This window comes from Exophiala viscosa, assembly GCF_022695815.1.
Source record: "Exophiala viscosa unplaced genomic scaffold EDD37scaffold_1, whole genome shotgun sequence".
Taxonomy (NCBI): domain Eukaryota; kingdom Fungi; phylum Ascomycota; class Eurotiomycetes; order Chaetothyriales; family Herpotrichiellaceae; genus Exophiala; species Exophiala viscosa.
The window spans coordinates 4,685,094-4,700,515 of NW_026944353.1; the positions used below are offsets into that span (position 1 = coordinate 4,685,094).

General features: G+C 52.5%; 4 protein-coding genes across 4 annotated transcripts; 3 read left to right on the forward strand and 1 right to left on the reverse strand.

The window, feature by feature from the left end:
- EDD37DRAFT_557589 (uncharacterized protein) lies at positions 1-2,233 on the reverse strand (the record flags this gene model as incomplete). The annotated part of the gene is made up of 2 exons (XM_062813716.1): positions 1-1,972; positions 2,028-2,233. The coding sequence occupies 2 exons, from the start codon at positions 2,231-2,233 to the stop codon at positions 1-3; spliced, it is 2,178 nt and encodes a 725-aa protein (XP_062676132.1).
- Positions 2,234-3,249: 1,016 nt separating this feature from the next.
- EDD37DRAFT_558130 (uncharacterized protein) lies at positions 3,250-6,527 on the forward strand (the record flags this gene model as incomplete). The annotated part of the gene is made up of 2 exons (XM_062813741.1): positions 3,250-4,456; positions 4,516-6,527. The coding sequence occupies 2 exons, from the start codon at positions 3,250-3,252 to the stop codon at positions 6,525-6,527; spliced, it is 3,219 nt and encodes a 1,072-aa protein (XP_062676133.1).
- A 1,132-nt stretch (positions 6,528-7,659) lies between these two features.
- Positions 7,660-11,495, forward strand: EDD37DRAFT_96854 (uncharacterized protein). Its single transcript, XM_062820393.1, has 4 exons — positions 7,660-8,012; positions 8,168-8,363; positions 8,419-8,689; positions 8,741-11,495. The coding sequence occupies exons 1-4, from the start codon at positions 7,852-7,854 to the stop codon at positions 11,356-11,358; spliced, it is 3,246 nt and encodes a 1,081-aa protein (XP_062676134.1). The 5' UTR covers positions 7,660-7,851; the 3' UTR covers positions 11,359-11,495.
- Positions 11,496-14,131: 2,636 nt separating this feature from the next.
- EDD37DRAFT_605105 (14-3-3 domain-containing protein) lies at positions 14,132-15,363 on the forward strand (the record flags this gene model as incomplete). The annotated part of the gene is made up of 2 exons (XM_062814793.1): positions 14,132-14,346; positions 14,403-15,363. The coding sequence occupies 2 exons, from the start codon at positions 14,132-14,134 to the stop codon at positions 15,361-15,363; spliced, it is 1,176 nt and encodes a 391-aa protein (XP_062676135.1).
- Positions 15,364-15,422: the final 59 nt, after the last annotated feature.

Below are 15,422 nucleotides of genomic sequence, written 5' to 3' on the forward strand. Positions count from 1 at the left end.
CTAATCATCGTCCTCGTCGTCACTGCCGAAGATCGCTTTGAAGACCGCCTCACCTGGTCTCTCTTGCTCAAGCGCTTCATTCTTTTCCGGGTCCAAGACTTGTGACGCTACTTGTAAGCCCTCCCGTCTTTCAGGTGCTTCTGAAGCAGGAGGCTTGTCATCGGCTTCAACCCTCTGAGCTGGCTTGGGCTCTGCTGAGTCATCATCGTGAAAGCCGGCGGACGCAAATGACCGAAATTGAGGCATCCCGGAGCCTGACTCGCCAGCTGGAGTGGCTCTCTTGCCTGAACCATCGGCGACTCCAGAAGCAGAATATTCCGGATATGGGACATTAAACCTCTTACAGACCAGTCTCGTCGGGTAGAAATTCGAGACTGATCGCGTCATTGGACCAAACATGCCCAATTTCGCCGCCGACTCTGCTGGATCTTGCGGTTTCTCGACAGGCCTTGTCAAGAGGGATTCGGCGGACGCTGTTGCGGGGTCTACATGTTGACCCTGCGGGAGAGACGAAGATGATGATGTAAAACGACTGGCCATTAAGCCACTGATTGGCTTGAAAACCTCGGCAGCCTGGGCGAACTCGTTCATCTCGAGCACCCAGTCGTCTTGTTTGATGCCTTTGGCACGAGGAGGAACCTCATCTTGGCCATCAGTCTGCCTGAGACCCGCTTGAATCTCTAGGTAGATTCGGTATCTGGTCCTCTTGTTCTCATCTTCAGCATAGGGCATCCACCCACCTACTCCACGGTTGAGTGCTTGTAGGGCTGTGGCCTTGTCCAGGTGAGGTATCAGGCTCTGCAGAGTTGCTGCTTTGGGAGCCTCGAACCCTGGCGGTGGTGCCTCGCTCCCTGCGGCAGGCAGGTTTTGACGTCCTGATGCCGTCGCAAGTCGGTCACGAGCACCAGGCGTCAAGAAATCAAACACCGACTTCCCGGGAAGTACTGCCTCTCCTAAAATGGAGGCTCGTGCTTTTGCTGTCATGTTAGAAGCTTTGGCGGCGTCGGTGGTGGACACGAACGTCGTATCAGCCTCTGTCTCAGTGTTACTGGTCAGGGACGATTTCCAGTCGGTGGGTACTCCAGGCGGTTTGTACTTGTCGTCCTGCAATGTTAGACTTCCGAAAGAGTCCAGTTGGTCTGCAAGTACGAATCCATCTGGAGGCAACCGGCCATCATGACACTTTCTGAGAGCACCTTTAAGGCTTGCAAGCTTCTTTGAAATGAAAGTAGGCTTCGTTTTGAGCAAAGGGTTGGCGGCACTCTGCACACTTTTCAATTTGGCTTTCGTTTTCTTGTCGCCACCTAGAGTTTTGTTATAGGACATCCTAGGCCCCATAGAATACGGGTCTTCATCGTCGGAATCGTCGTTAAGCACGCCTGATCCTATACCAGTCCTCCGAACCAGGGGTACGGATTTCTTGGAGGCTTGGGGGCCAGTGGTATCATCGTCAGAGGAGTTAGTTGGACGTACGATCTTCTGACGATGCCCTTGACTGTTGTTGCTCGTATTTCCCGCAGCCTGTAGCTCGCCCTCATAGCCAAGTCCTTTGCGGTCTGTCTTGCGCGCAAGCGACACCATCCGCACATCATCAGGAGCGAATAGGTGCGTCTCCGAAGCGTCGGCCTCCTCGTCACCCAGGTTTGCTGCTCTTTTTATCCGCGGGCCAACTCCTTGACCTTCACGCCAACCCATCCTCTTAAGCAGCTTTGAACCAATTGTCTCCTCCATGGGTCGGAAGATGTCGATAGCAGCACTTCTGCGCATCGCATCTTGCTCCGTACCAAATCCTGCAAACTCATCGGAGGTACCGAGAGTGCGAGCTTCTTCGGCTTCGCGCAGGTCTTCTTCATCCATGAAATCCTCGGCCCTCTGCTGCGTAGGCTTGGAGCCATCTTTTGCACGATTCTGTCTCGAAGAGACAAACGAAGAAGGCGCCCATCCTTCTTTAGAGCCTACAGTATTAAAATATCTGTTCCCACCATTTTAGTCATTATGTTCCTGAATCACGATCTCCAAAATCTCACCCAGCGCTGAAGCCACCAGTGAAGGCACCGTGCAAGCGCTTCCTCCCTCTTTCGTCTGTGACTTCCTGCTTCCACACTGGTACAAACGAACCATCGTCCCGAGTTTGTTCGTCTAGAGGTGGTAAGGGTGTTCCGTAGACCACGTAGGGGGACGAGTGCTTCTGTAGATCAGCTTCGAACGCCTGCCGAGAACGTTTGTACGCCATCTCGCAAAGACATAAAGAGATTGCTACAGATCGTCGACGCAGGCTACTCCAAGGACGATAAGAATGAGGTTTGACATTCACTGTATCATCTCGCAGTGTGGCCGATGTTGGGGGCCGGAGCCGTTGAGCATTATGTGGTTGATGCAAGATTTCAGGAACAGCTTCCCGTAGGATAATATCCTGCGCACAGGCGAAGATCAGCAGCGGTGGCAGCATGCGACGTTTTAGATTCAGGTACGGAGTACAGGAAAAGAGGACGCATGACGAAGGTAGGCCGCATACATCCAGGCGCACATGGGCAAGGTGAATTCGTCAGACGGAAAGCCTTTACCGCCTAAGCCACAATGCCACAGGCTCGACTGTTAGGCGCCAAAAGCCGGGCAGACTGCTGGCGACCCTTGATGCGGGAACGCTAGTCCATGCACCACGCGCAGGTAAATCCCGCTGCCGGATAGTGGTCGTGAGCTTGGGGAGCACCAGGCTGCCTTGCCCAGCGAAGTCATCACTGTTCATGTGCCAGTCGTACCGCTGGCTGCGCGTGTGATTGCGCTACCTCATTAGCAATCAGTCGTGCACTACACTACATTGGCACCGATTTTCCACTCACATTTGAAACGGAGCATTTCTATCATATTATCCTCGTGAGGACATCGTTAATCTCGCTGGCCCCAAGACCGCTCGCTGATATACTACGTACTACCAGCCCCATACGAGCTGTCATCTCACCACCCCCCTCTCATACCAACCCGATGATCATAAACCGAACCTCGTCTACTCAAGGCCATCCTGTTGAGCTTGCTCGCAAGCCGTCAACATAACACTGGGTTTTTTGTGCACATTAATCAGGGGCAACGACTCTGTTCGAGTGGGCACGAAGCCTTGCGGCAGCAAAACGTACAGGGGCACCGTTGTCCGTGCGTTGTTGCAAGGCATCGCATTCCGTGGCCGCAAACATACACACTATCCCGCATTGGCCCTATCAAAAAAGACAAACGTTGCGATCATAACGATTCGCAATGGCGACGGCAGCCTCACAACAACAGTCACCGACCATGGTGCGCAGCCATTCTTCCTCCCGAAATCCTCCCTCTTCATACACATCCGCCTCACCTGCACAACCCTCCAGAACGCGTTCCGTAAACCAACGGCCTTCGACCCATCAGAACCACAGCCGGTCTGGCTCTCGCTCCTCCGATCCTCCTCAGTCTAATCCTGCCGCCCTTGCGAGCGTCGCTCGTAGAGACTTTGAACAGAGCAACATGGCCAAGCCACCGTCCGTACGACGGAGCTCTCGAGATGGGAGAGATGAGCACAATGCACAATCGTCCCACCAACCGAGGTCGTCTTCTCATCCCAGATCGAGGCGTGGGAGTCAAGACCTTACCGCACCAACCACTTTGGTAGCCGAAGGGACTTCAGCTCACGCCACGACGGGTACACCACAGAATGACAGACACTCATCACAGACATACCCCACCGTGGGTCGGCGGCGTACCTCGATCACTGCACAAACCGGTACTTGGTCCCTTGGTAAGACCATTGGGCAGGGCAGTATGGGCAAGGTCAAGCTTGCTAGGAACGCCGAAACTGGAGAACAAGCAGCCATCAAGATTGTGCCTAGGCAAACGCTTGATGATCACGGCAATGCGAAAGACGAACGTGCCGACCGTTCTAAAGAGGTTCGAAATGCACGGGAGGCAGCCATGGTCTCCCTGCTTTGTCATCCCTACATCTGTGGCATGATTGACGTCCAGAGGACCAACTACCATTGGTACATGCTTTTCGAATATGTCAATGGTGGACAGATGCTGGATTACATTATTGCTCATGGGAGACTCAAGGAGAAGCAGGCACGGAAGTTTGCTCGCCAGATCGCCAGTGCCCTGGATTACTGCCACAGAAACAGCATCGTCCACCGGGACTTGAAGATCGAGAACATCCTCATCAGTAAGAGTGGTGACATCAAGATCATTGATTTTGGTCTGAGCAACCTCTATTCGCCGCGCTCCCTACTCAAGACCTTTTGCGGAAGTCTGTATTTTGCAGCTCCTGAGCTGCTGCAAGCCCGTCAATACACCGGACCAGAGGTTGATATATGGAGCTTTGGAATCGTGCTCTATGTGCTTGTTTGCGGCAAAGTTCCCTTTGATGACCAAAGCATGCCTCAGCTACATGCGAAGATCAAACGAGGTGTGGTCGACTATCCACAGTGGTTGACGGCTGGTACGAATTCATAGTCCCTTCCATGCGTTGCGTTGCGTTGCGTTGCTAACAAGGTGCAGAATGCAAAAGTATAATATCACGGATGCTTGTCGTCGACCCTAAGGAACGTGCCAGCCTACAAGAGATCATGAATCATCCTTGGATGACTAAAGGGTTTAACGGACCCCCAGACAACTATTCGCCTCAACGAGAGCCCCTGGCATTGCCTTTGGATTCTGAGGTCATTGAAAAGATGCAGGGATTCGATTTTGGTTCTGCTGCATATATTACCGAGCAACTGACTAGAATCATTGAGTCAGACGACTATCAGAGTGCTGTCCGCAAGACCTCCAAGGACGATCACAGTCATGCTTCAGGCAGCGGAGATAGGAAACGTGGAGTTTTTGACTTCTACAAGCGGAGAAACTCGATCAGTCGGGAGGGCTTGTCGACTCCGTCTTCCGAGGCAATTCGCGGGCAGGATCCGCTCAATGCCTACAGTCCTCTGGTCTCAATCTACTACTTGGCACGAGAGAAGCGTGATCGAGAAAGAAGAGATCAGAATCCTGGCGCCCTGGCAATGCCCACGACGCCAAACGAAACCCCACTCAAATTGCCAGGTTTACCGACACCGGAAGCTGCGCACACCAATACCTTTGCACCCGAAATGCCTGGTGAAAAGGCCACTGGCGGCCGGTCCAGGCCTCGAGCTCGAACACATGGCGAAGATGATGTTCTGCCTGACACAAAGCCACCTGTTACCTCCGAGAAGAAGCCTCTCCCCAGTCCAGCATTACCTGCGCCGAGTCCACACCTTGATCAACCTGCAAAGAGGGAGGGCACTGCTATGGGACTGCTCAGAAGATTCAGTACTAGACGGTATCGCGAGCGTGATTTGGACCGTCCCGATCCGCCACCTGCTCTCAACATCCAGCCTCCTCAGGATCTGGCTGCTCCTCCACGCAAGTCCTTTTCTGTTCGCCGATCACGCAGAAGAGACCCTAGTCCGACGACCCACCACGCTGGAGGTAGTCAACCACAGCAGGAAGGTCTCCTCAGCGCCAACAACGGCGGATCCAGGGCCGGAAAATTCTTGGGCAGGTCAACCAGCGTCAACTCAGCTGATTACAGACCACGCCGGCTGCTGCACCGAGGCCAGTCGACTAAGAATGAGTCGCCCTTCCTGGCACCCGATCCACCTCCTACCAGCGGTTCAGACAAGTCCAGTGTAAGCGCGGGCAAGACTGGCAAAGGTGTAGAGCTCACAGACCGAACGGCTCCAAACGCGAGTCCCTTAGTTACACCACGTACTCCTACTACCAACCGTACAAAGTCGCTCGGCCATGCACGACAGGAAAGCATCCAAGCGAGGCGCAAGCGCTATGAAGAGAGGCGTGACCGGGAGGCCCTGGTCCCAGAGGAGACCTACGCTGACATCCATAATGGAACGGATCCTCTGGAGACTCCTGCTCTTCCTGATACTCCCGGCACAGAAATCTCCAAGCCTGCCAGCCTCAAAGGCTTATTTTCGACTTCGACGACTAGTAGTAAGCCTCCCGAGTTCATCAGGCATGATATAATCCGGGTCCTCAACCAACTCGGTGTCCAGTACACCGTTATCAAGGGTGGGTTCTCATGCAGACATGCACCCAGCATCAATCTGGAGGGGGTCAGAGAATCTGGTCCAGGTCTTGATGACGAGAAGAGTGGTCGCATAACTTCTGGCCATCAACGTCGCATCTCCTTTGGAGGCGCCTTTCGCGGGAAAGAGAAAGAAGATGTCAAGGAGGATCGTTCGAACCGATATCAGACACGGAGGAGGCAGCCGGATCAGAGTTTCGTGACCAATTCTGAGGGCTCGGAAGAATATTTGCCCCAAAGCAGGCACAACGGCGAGCAGTCCTACGACATGGCGGCAACCCGGACACGTGTACAGGATGATTCTGGCGAGCGGCTGGTGCTCAGATTCGAGATTGCTATTGTGAAGATCCCTCTTCTTTCACTGCATGGCATCCAGTTCAAGAAGGTGCAAGGTGGCATGAATCAATACCGGTCGATGACTTCAGCAATCCTCAACAACCTGAGGCTTTAGTGATGGAAATCTCTTTGATTGATGTTTCCATGGTGTATGTGCAATGGTGAGCACCGAACGAGTGCAGATGCTCAAGGGGTAACGACGCTGCTGAGCAGTGTGCAACAACTCATGAATGAATGATGGAATGGGTTTGAACGGCAGACTACTTTGGTCGTCCAGGGGGATGACTTATTGTATACAGCAAGCGAGCATTATCCCAGTTCTTTTTCTGTGTCTTGCTTGATTGAAGCTGACGATATTTTTCATAAATGCTCTGGGTAAAGGAGGGGGGTTTCGGTTGTCCATTGGCGTGCCACGGGGAACGCGGTATCCGTCGGGGAGACGCCAGCACACCAGTACCAGAATGCAGAAAGATGCAGGGGAGGTGATACGGACAAAGCAAGTTAGTGGGTCAAAGATTGGGAGGATTTTATTATTTATTTGCTGAGTCCGGAAGTTGCTGCAGGAGTCGACCAGTCTGCAGTCGAGGGTGATTACTGTGGTAAGACTCGAAGAACGCATGCTCTCTTTGCTGAAGAGGGTTGTGAGGAGTGGTGAACCATTCTTTGCATGTGACCGAATGGATTAATCGTGGTTTGCAGAATGACTTGATGCTGCAACAACCAGCAGCAGAATAAAATAAACAGAGTAGTTTTCGGCCCACACTGACGAGGTGAAAGTGAGGTTGACTACCTTACAGTAGTGCCTGAGTGCCCATTATTTCGCTGTTTGGCTGCCTTCTGGAGTCACTAATCCGCCTGGCGCCGCGGGTCGGCCGCCTGTTGTTGGATGTTGATTGACTAAAACCAGGGCAGAACGGGGGGCGCACTCTTGTGGTTTGCGCCCCTCAAACCCAATCTGCACCGCTAGAGGGAACAGTCTCCAGCTTTCCTCTCCATCAAACATCAACCACAACCGCAACCACAAACCTCCTCTTTTTCTCGGCCATTGCACCATCCCATTTGCAATCCTCTCAACATAATCCCTCCTCGCAGTCTGTTCGTTGCTGCTGCGTTCTTCTTGACATTTTCTCAAAGTGTTAGGCTTGTAACCTTGCCTGGCCAGTCACTCTCTACTCCCTTCTTAATTTGCTTGTGTTTCTGGCGAGTGCCCTGTTCCCTCAAACTGCGCTTGCTCTCCACCAGCTTCGCCTGGGCTCTTGAAACTTTCCAAAGAAGGCTCGTGCCCTGTACCCTCGACCGAGACATTCGAACATACACCATTTCCACCTCTCCTTCTCTTCGAAAGGGTTCAACTCCTCTGAGAGCGCAGTTTGACTGGCTGGTCCGTCGATTTTAGCTCCCCACGAAGCCTCCTGTGCGACCTTGCCAGCGTTGAGCTGATGGCCTCTGCCGCCAGCGCTACATCCTCCTCCGGCTCTTTCCTAAATTCCAGTACCACACAAAACAATAATGGTCTGGTGAGAACCACGATGAGATCAAGTAGCAACGCGAAAGGTGCGGATGCAGGGCGCAAGCAGAGTCCTGTCGAGGGTCTTTCACGGTACGTACCGTTCTTCCATACTTGCACCCCTAAATATGTCGGAATTTCTTGCGACACTCACAAAGGGCCACATTCTCTCCTGGATAGGTCATGACACATTTCGTTCCTCATACACCACTCTGACAGAATCATATACTAATTCTCCTGTTTCTCAGACGACCAAGTTCCCACAAAGCCTGGGGTTCAGCCTCGAGCTCCGCTTCGCAGCGTGCCCCAATGGCTAGTCAGCAAAATGGAAGTTCTCTGCAACCAAGAAACCAAGGTAATGCGAGATCAGGTACCAAGAAAGAGAGTGGTGTATCAGACAAACAGGCCCATGAGAGGTTGATGTTTCTTTTTGGAGCGGCTATTGTACGGTCCCGATAATGCTGTCCCACTACTGAACCGTCTCTGACAATGTCAACAGGGCTTGACCATCGTTATAACCGTGAAGTCAGGCGACAGTTATGAAGGCCTGCTGTCTGGATCGACTTTCAATCCGTCCAACTCTAAAGTTACCTTAAAGATGGTCAGAAAGTTGCCGGCCGCAGTTGGAGGACAGACAAATGGTGCTGCATCTCGGGAAGCGGCCTTAATTGGCTCGAGTCCCGAACATGCAATGAATTTCGATGTGAAAGACATGGCCGACATGTATATTGCGGAATTCTCGCTACCTGAGAATCCTAAACTCGCAAACGGTACGCTTGTTTCCTTTACACTGTACAACGAGACTAACAATTCACGTGCAGGCTCGTCCACAGGCTTTCAAACTGATGCCGACATTTCTGGCAATCAGCTTCGCGGAGAGCGAACGCTTCAACGATGGGTTCCTGAGGAAGCTCCCTCAACCGACTTCTCACTGGAGTCCGGCAATGCAACCAGCTGGGATCAGTTCGCAACCAATTCCCAACTCTTCGGTACACAGAGCACGTACGATGAGAATTTGTACACAACTTCTATTGACCGAAGCGCACCTTCATACAGACGTCGAGAAGCTGAAGCAGAAAGACTTGCCAGAGAAATTGAAGGCTCAGCGGCTAACAATATGCACATTCGCGAGGAACGTGGTCAGGCTCTAGAGAATGATGGTGACGATGAAGAAGAAAAGTACAGTGGAGTGCGCCGTGAAGAACGCGGTTTCCCTTCTCTGCCAGCGGGTGGTCCGAATAAATACACACCGCCAGCGAGGCGCGCACCCACTGGTCAAGCAACAGTACCAGGTGTACCTGTCGATCCTGCGATCATCTCAGCACAGCTACACCCACTCGAGGGTCAGGAACCTGCCAGCGAGAAGCAGAAAGAAGACAAAGCTGCAGGCTCTTCAAGTGAGGAGTCCGCGGGTGATGCTGGTCAGGCATCTGCTCAAACTTCTGAGACAGTCACGGCTGATGCGCCATTGCACGGTGCAACATCCGCCGCCAACGTTCAAAACGTCGGGGGTGAACCTGCCGGACCAAAGAAGGCAGTCTCGCCTGGCCCCACTGAAAACGTTGAAGTCAAAGTACTCAATCAATTTCGTGTATTTGCCGACACCGAAAAGCAGAGAGTGATGGAGAGAAGGAAGGCACAGCAGAACCAAGATCGGACTGCAAAACTGAACGAGTTGCTTCGCTTTTCCAAAACTTTCAAACTCAAGACACCGATACCCAATGATCTAATTGGTATCCTTGCCAAAGACCCAGCTAAGCAGGAGGCCATTGTCGAAAAGGCCCAAAAAGAACACGAGGAATCAGCGTCAACTGCTGCCAGTCCTTCACCGGCTCCAGCGGCTGAAAACACAGTTCGCAAAGTTGAGGATCCCCAGCCTATACCATCTGTGCCGGATAGACAGACTTTCAATCGCGGACGTGGCGGGTTCCCTCAACCTGGTCGATCTGATCGGGCTACCAGTCAGCAACAAACTCCTTTGTTGACTGGGCGCAACAACAATGCTCCTTATCAACCAAGATTCCCTTCACACCAAGATCGCAAGGGAAGCCATGCAGGCCCTCCTATCCCGGCTCCTATTCCTATCATCGAGGGCCGTGTCCCTCCTACCGGCCCTATGGCGGATCAGAATGGCATGATCAGCCCTCAGCGATCCAACATGCACACGCCAACATCAGCTATTTCTGGCAGATTCAACCTGAATGTGAAAGCGTCCGAGTTCCGCCCTACTGCTGCTACTTTCAATCCCGGTGGCTCCTCCCAGACTCCGTCAAGTCCTGCCTCGACTCAGCGAGGCGGATCCATCTCCAGAACGGCGAGTCCGTCATTATTCTTCGGCAACCGGAAGCCAAAGCCTGCTTCGGAAAGACCATCTATCACGAAGGACTTCAATCCAATTACCCGAATGAAGGAGGAACGTTCGCACAAGAAGACGGACCCAGAGGGCAAGCATGAAGAACCGCACAAAGACTACAGCAGTAATGGTGGCATTCCGAACGCATTCCAAACGGGTCCTCGCTGGACAGTCAAGGCGGAGAACGATCAGAAGACATATGAAGAAGCTTTCGAGCAGCTTACTGCCACTGCCGTTCCGCGAGCGCCCGCTCGACTGGGTTCAAATCAACATATAGCATTTGCTGGGCAAGGACAGACAATCCCGAGTGGACCAGCCAGCATTCCTCATATTGCGACACCGCAGCATGGTCAGCATGCAGGAGTACACCAGTATCCTCACCAATACGATGATGGAAACCACCGCTTACAGTTTGGTGCTGGCACGCCTGGCGTCTACCCTTCGCCCAGTGTCACATCTCGTCAGACATCTACCTATGCTTCACCAATGCCCCATCCGGCTCAGCTCGCGTATCCACAGCAACCATATTTCGGAACGCCAGGTGGACAAATGCAGATGCAGATGCGACCCTTTCCTGGCACGCCTGGCATGATGCACGCACAGATAGGGCAAATGGGCGCACCTATGATGGTTCAGCAGCCATCAAACGGCCCTTACATGGCTGTGCCTCAACAGTTCAATCCTCAGATGCAAATGTACTCGCCAAATTCGAGGCATGCCTATCCTCAACAAAACGGGGCGTTCTCCAGTCCTGGTCAGATTGCTCCAATGATGATGCAGCAGGGATCTCAACAGAGCCATACAGGCGCCCCAAACATGATGTTTAGTGTCTCGAACCAAGGGGTGCCAATGGGTTATCCGCAGCAACAGATGGGGATGCCTCGAGGCAATTATGGCGGCCACCAATATGGATCAAATGCGCAACAAGGGTATGGAATGCAACATCGAACCATGAGCGGTGGATATGGTCAGATACCGCAGAAGATGCATTCACAAATGCAAGTCAATAATGGACCTGCCATGAACGGACCTCCTCAAGGGCCCGCTTACGGTCAGATGGAATCGGCGCAGGACGATGGAAAATGAAGTGGTCACCGTCTATGGACTGAGTATCTGGGATATGGATGCTTGAACGCGCCGAGAAAGCATATGCATATCATGGCTTTGTGGCTCTCGAACAAATCTCTCACGATGAGCTCAACGCTCATGGTTCACCCTCTCGTGACCACACTAAGGTATGTCGAAGCGAGAGGCTCAGGACATATATACTAATCGACACAGTGGCAACGGTGATCACATTACAGTTCGGATGCCAGATGGAGCATAAGATGCTACACAGGTATTTGTCGACGCCAACGTGATGCTGCTGAATTCATATCCTCAAGGACGGACAGAGGTGGGCCGCGGTTTGCAGCCCATTGCAGGTCCGGGTGGCTTTCTCAAAGCTAGACCTGCTATGTTGCTCCGGACGGTCTGGGAGGCGGCGTCGTCAGTGGGCATAAGGATGAGTTGCAAGAGCACTCGTCGGCCGAATAAGTGCAGCGGGCAGACTAAGAAGCATTTTTCTGGCAGGAACATATCATATCAATACGACGACTGGCTGCTGAAGACAGCGAACAAGGTCGTTGGAGAGAGGCAGCGAAAAAGGTGCGGGTTGTATCTCTTCGATGCAGACAGCGACTATGCTGTGGTGTACCTAGGTATCGAACAAAATCCGTCACAGGACTGCAAAATGAGTTCATCAGTGTCAATGTTGTTCGCTAAAGAAACTGGTACTCTGAGGTAGTGCACCGGCGCGCTGCGATTCGCTTATCAACGTGGTGCCCGTGAAAATGATGCTCATCCGGTCATGCATTGGGTGGTGGGTGTTTACCTTAGTGCCTGGTGCCTCTTGCCGTGCCACGTCGCTAAGGAGCCCCAGTTTGAAGCCACTGACTTGCTAGCGTAATGGAATCTGATCCCAGAAATTCAGAATGTCATCTTTCAATCACATCTTTTCCGGTTTCCATCTTCCTGCCATGCCAGGTGTCAGTCAGTAACGTCAGTAATGCTTGCATGACTAAATGCTATGTTATAAGTTGACGTCTGCTGTGTGCTTTACGCTCGTTATTCCTTCTTTCTGTACTATGGTACATTTCCATCTTGACCTGACCGACCTCAAACTCCAATGCTACAGCCCCTGCAATTTGGGCTGAAGCCTGGCCGTTAGCTTCCGTGTTAAGCTGTTCATCCGAGGCTCCAACGCATCGCCCTGGTCCCTGAACCTTCTCCACGCTATCACTGTCCTGGTAAGGAATGCCGACCAGGGGGACACACGCGCTTGATGCGTTGGCACGTTGCAGAGGTCTTTTTCCAGATCGCGGCTCTCAGCCTCTCATGTTCAGACCTCAAGCTTACCGACTTTCGTTGAACCCTTGACTGGTGGTCTTTCACATTCTCTACTACGTGTTTCAATCCACGTATTGCCTATAGCATCATCGTCATGCTTGCTGTTCCTCCACGCAGCTCCCTACTGTCCTTAACTTCGTGATCAGGTGTCCGACCGCAGCATCAGGAACTGCTACATTCGTTGCATTCTTTCCGCACCTTCGATTCCAATCTCCACCGCACCTTTTAATTCTGAGTACAGCTGATGCCTCTCCGGCAATCTGAACCTCAGCGATCCTGCAGCTTCCCCACTGGCTCCTACAATCGTCTTCCTTGCCGGTTCCGAACCTCAATCACCGAAAGTGCAAAACGCTCAAAGTCCGATACAGCTTGCGGCAGACTACCAGGACCTCGATAAATGTTGCGCAGCACTCAGACTTCATTCGAGCCTCTGACCCGACCATCTCATTCTCTCATTTGACGACAACACGATGCGTCAGACGAGACCAAGCAATTTCTTCAGCCTCGTTTCCAGACGTTCTGCGACCGCCATTCTGACCTCCCCTTACCTGTCCCTCACTCATTGGCTACGATAATACGGTGCTGGACGAACAGGCGTTTTAACCCCCAGTCCTTGGGATCAGCTTTCCAATCTTCAGGTATGATGGCTGCCGTCTCCGACGGGGTGGAACGTCACCGAGAGATATCTTTGACAACGAACTGACAACTGTACCAGATACCCAACGCCAGAGCGGTCATATCTTCTTCTCAAGAGCTGTCCGGTCGATCCTTGCCCGACAATTCGTTCTTTTCCTCCTTCTGTCCACTCTGTAACAACAGCAATCAGCTCTAATATTAATTGCGCCGCCAAAAACTCCGAGTCTCAAAACCTGAGATTTCCCCTTGTACCAACAATTGACAATCTGTCACGCACATTCGTTACATCCACAATAGAGTCACTCGCTATACAGTTCAACGGTTCCGACATCCGACACAGGCGCACTCGAAAGTCGACAAGAGGTCATAAGCTACATTCCATTGAGAGGGCGGGCTATCTGAATTCGGTTTCGCAACTACGATAATTCTCCAAAAAAAAAAATTCCAGCCTAGCGAGTCGGCAAGGCTTCAAGGGATTGCACAGAACACATTTGGCAGAGACAATAGTTCTGCAGGGCGACCAGCTGCAGGCGCCTAACCTGGGGCTGGCGGCTAAAGGTAAATTACATTGCCCTTCTTCACGTTTCACGAACTGCGTCAAGTACAGCAACGTCACAGTGAATTCTCACATCGGGTGCCTTCTCTTTCAGTTGGTCGGCACTCAGCAATGGCTATGCTGCTAGGTTGAGAGCAAAACTCCCCACCATTGTTCCATTGTTGCCTGTCCTCAACAAGTGGAAGTGGTGTTGCGCCGTACCATATAGTGTGCTTTTCTTCATTGAGGCGGCGCTTGACGTCGTTGCGTGAACAAGCAGAGCTCCTTGCGCAGTGGATCATGGATACTTCGCACTCCCAGTCTCCGGGCGCATCACCTCCTATGCGAAAACGATGGAAACAAGCATTCATTGAACTGACGTATTTGTCTCGACAGTGGCAGCCGTGGGAGGATCCCTTACTGTATTCATCTTGGATGGCCTCCTCGGAAGTGGATCAAAAGTTTCTCGGTTATTTTGCAAAAGTCACCACCACAGAGAATAATTATCTTTCCAGGTGAGCTGATCAGTCCAGAAGGTGTTTGTGTCTTGCCTGACTCTTGAAAAATCTAGCTTTTTGTTTCGTGTTCTAGGGCTCTCCGTGATTCTAGCAGAGAAGCTCCTTCATGCTCGGAGGGCGAAACAACTCGACCCCGTCCGTGACCCGAAAGCCCGACACCTCATCCATCATATATTATGGCTGGCGAGGGAAGGGCTTGTCATGGTAGAGCAGTATGTGCTACCTATGGTCGGCAACTATGTCGAGCTCCGCGTGCTGTCATATAAGCTCAAGGCGTCATTTTACCATATCTTTGTTCTTTTCCACAACGACCCACCCGTCAACGATCGCATCAATCGGTCAAAGTCCGGCTCCTTTTCACTCTTTCCAGATCCATTGTCACCGAAACTCTCTTCGAAGACACCTTCACGAGAACCAACACTCACCTCATCCACAAATGGCGGACGGCGACGGTCACCAGCCATAAGCCTGGGTGGTCCCGTTGGTGGAGGAATGACCACTCGCACGCCGCCTGGTCTGCCCCTACCTTTGCATCCTTACACCAGTGGTTCCCCTGATAGCAATGGCAACGGTACCGCAACTTTCCTCCTGCCTCTACATGACTACAGACCTTACGCGTTGCGAGCCTTTCGGGAAGCCAATGAGCTCGCTGAACGACTTCTGCCGGGCTCGCACCCTGTCCGATTGTCCGTGAAAGTCGAATACGTCGCATACGTGTATGACTGTCTGCACGAGCCGGAGCAATCGCGGGGGTTGGCCCGATTGAGTATCCGCCACGTATACGAGGCCCAGGAAGGAATGGACGATGACTCGTTTGAGGATGCGGCTGAAATGGTCGGCATTCTTGGACGGATGATGAAAAGGGGTCTCGGGGCGGGAGGCGGTTCCGGGAGTCAGCAGCAGCAAGGCACAGGCACAGGCACAACTGGGGCTGGTGTCGGCGGAGCAAGAATACCGACCGGACCACCGTCTAGAACGGCGGCGGCGGTGCAACAACCGTCGACGTGGGTGTAGACCTTTCTTCAGCTTTGTGCGTTGCGACAAAATCCCTTGAGAAGGGATATGTCTCGCGC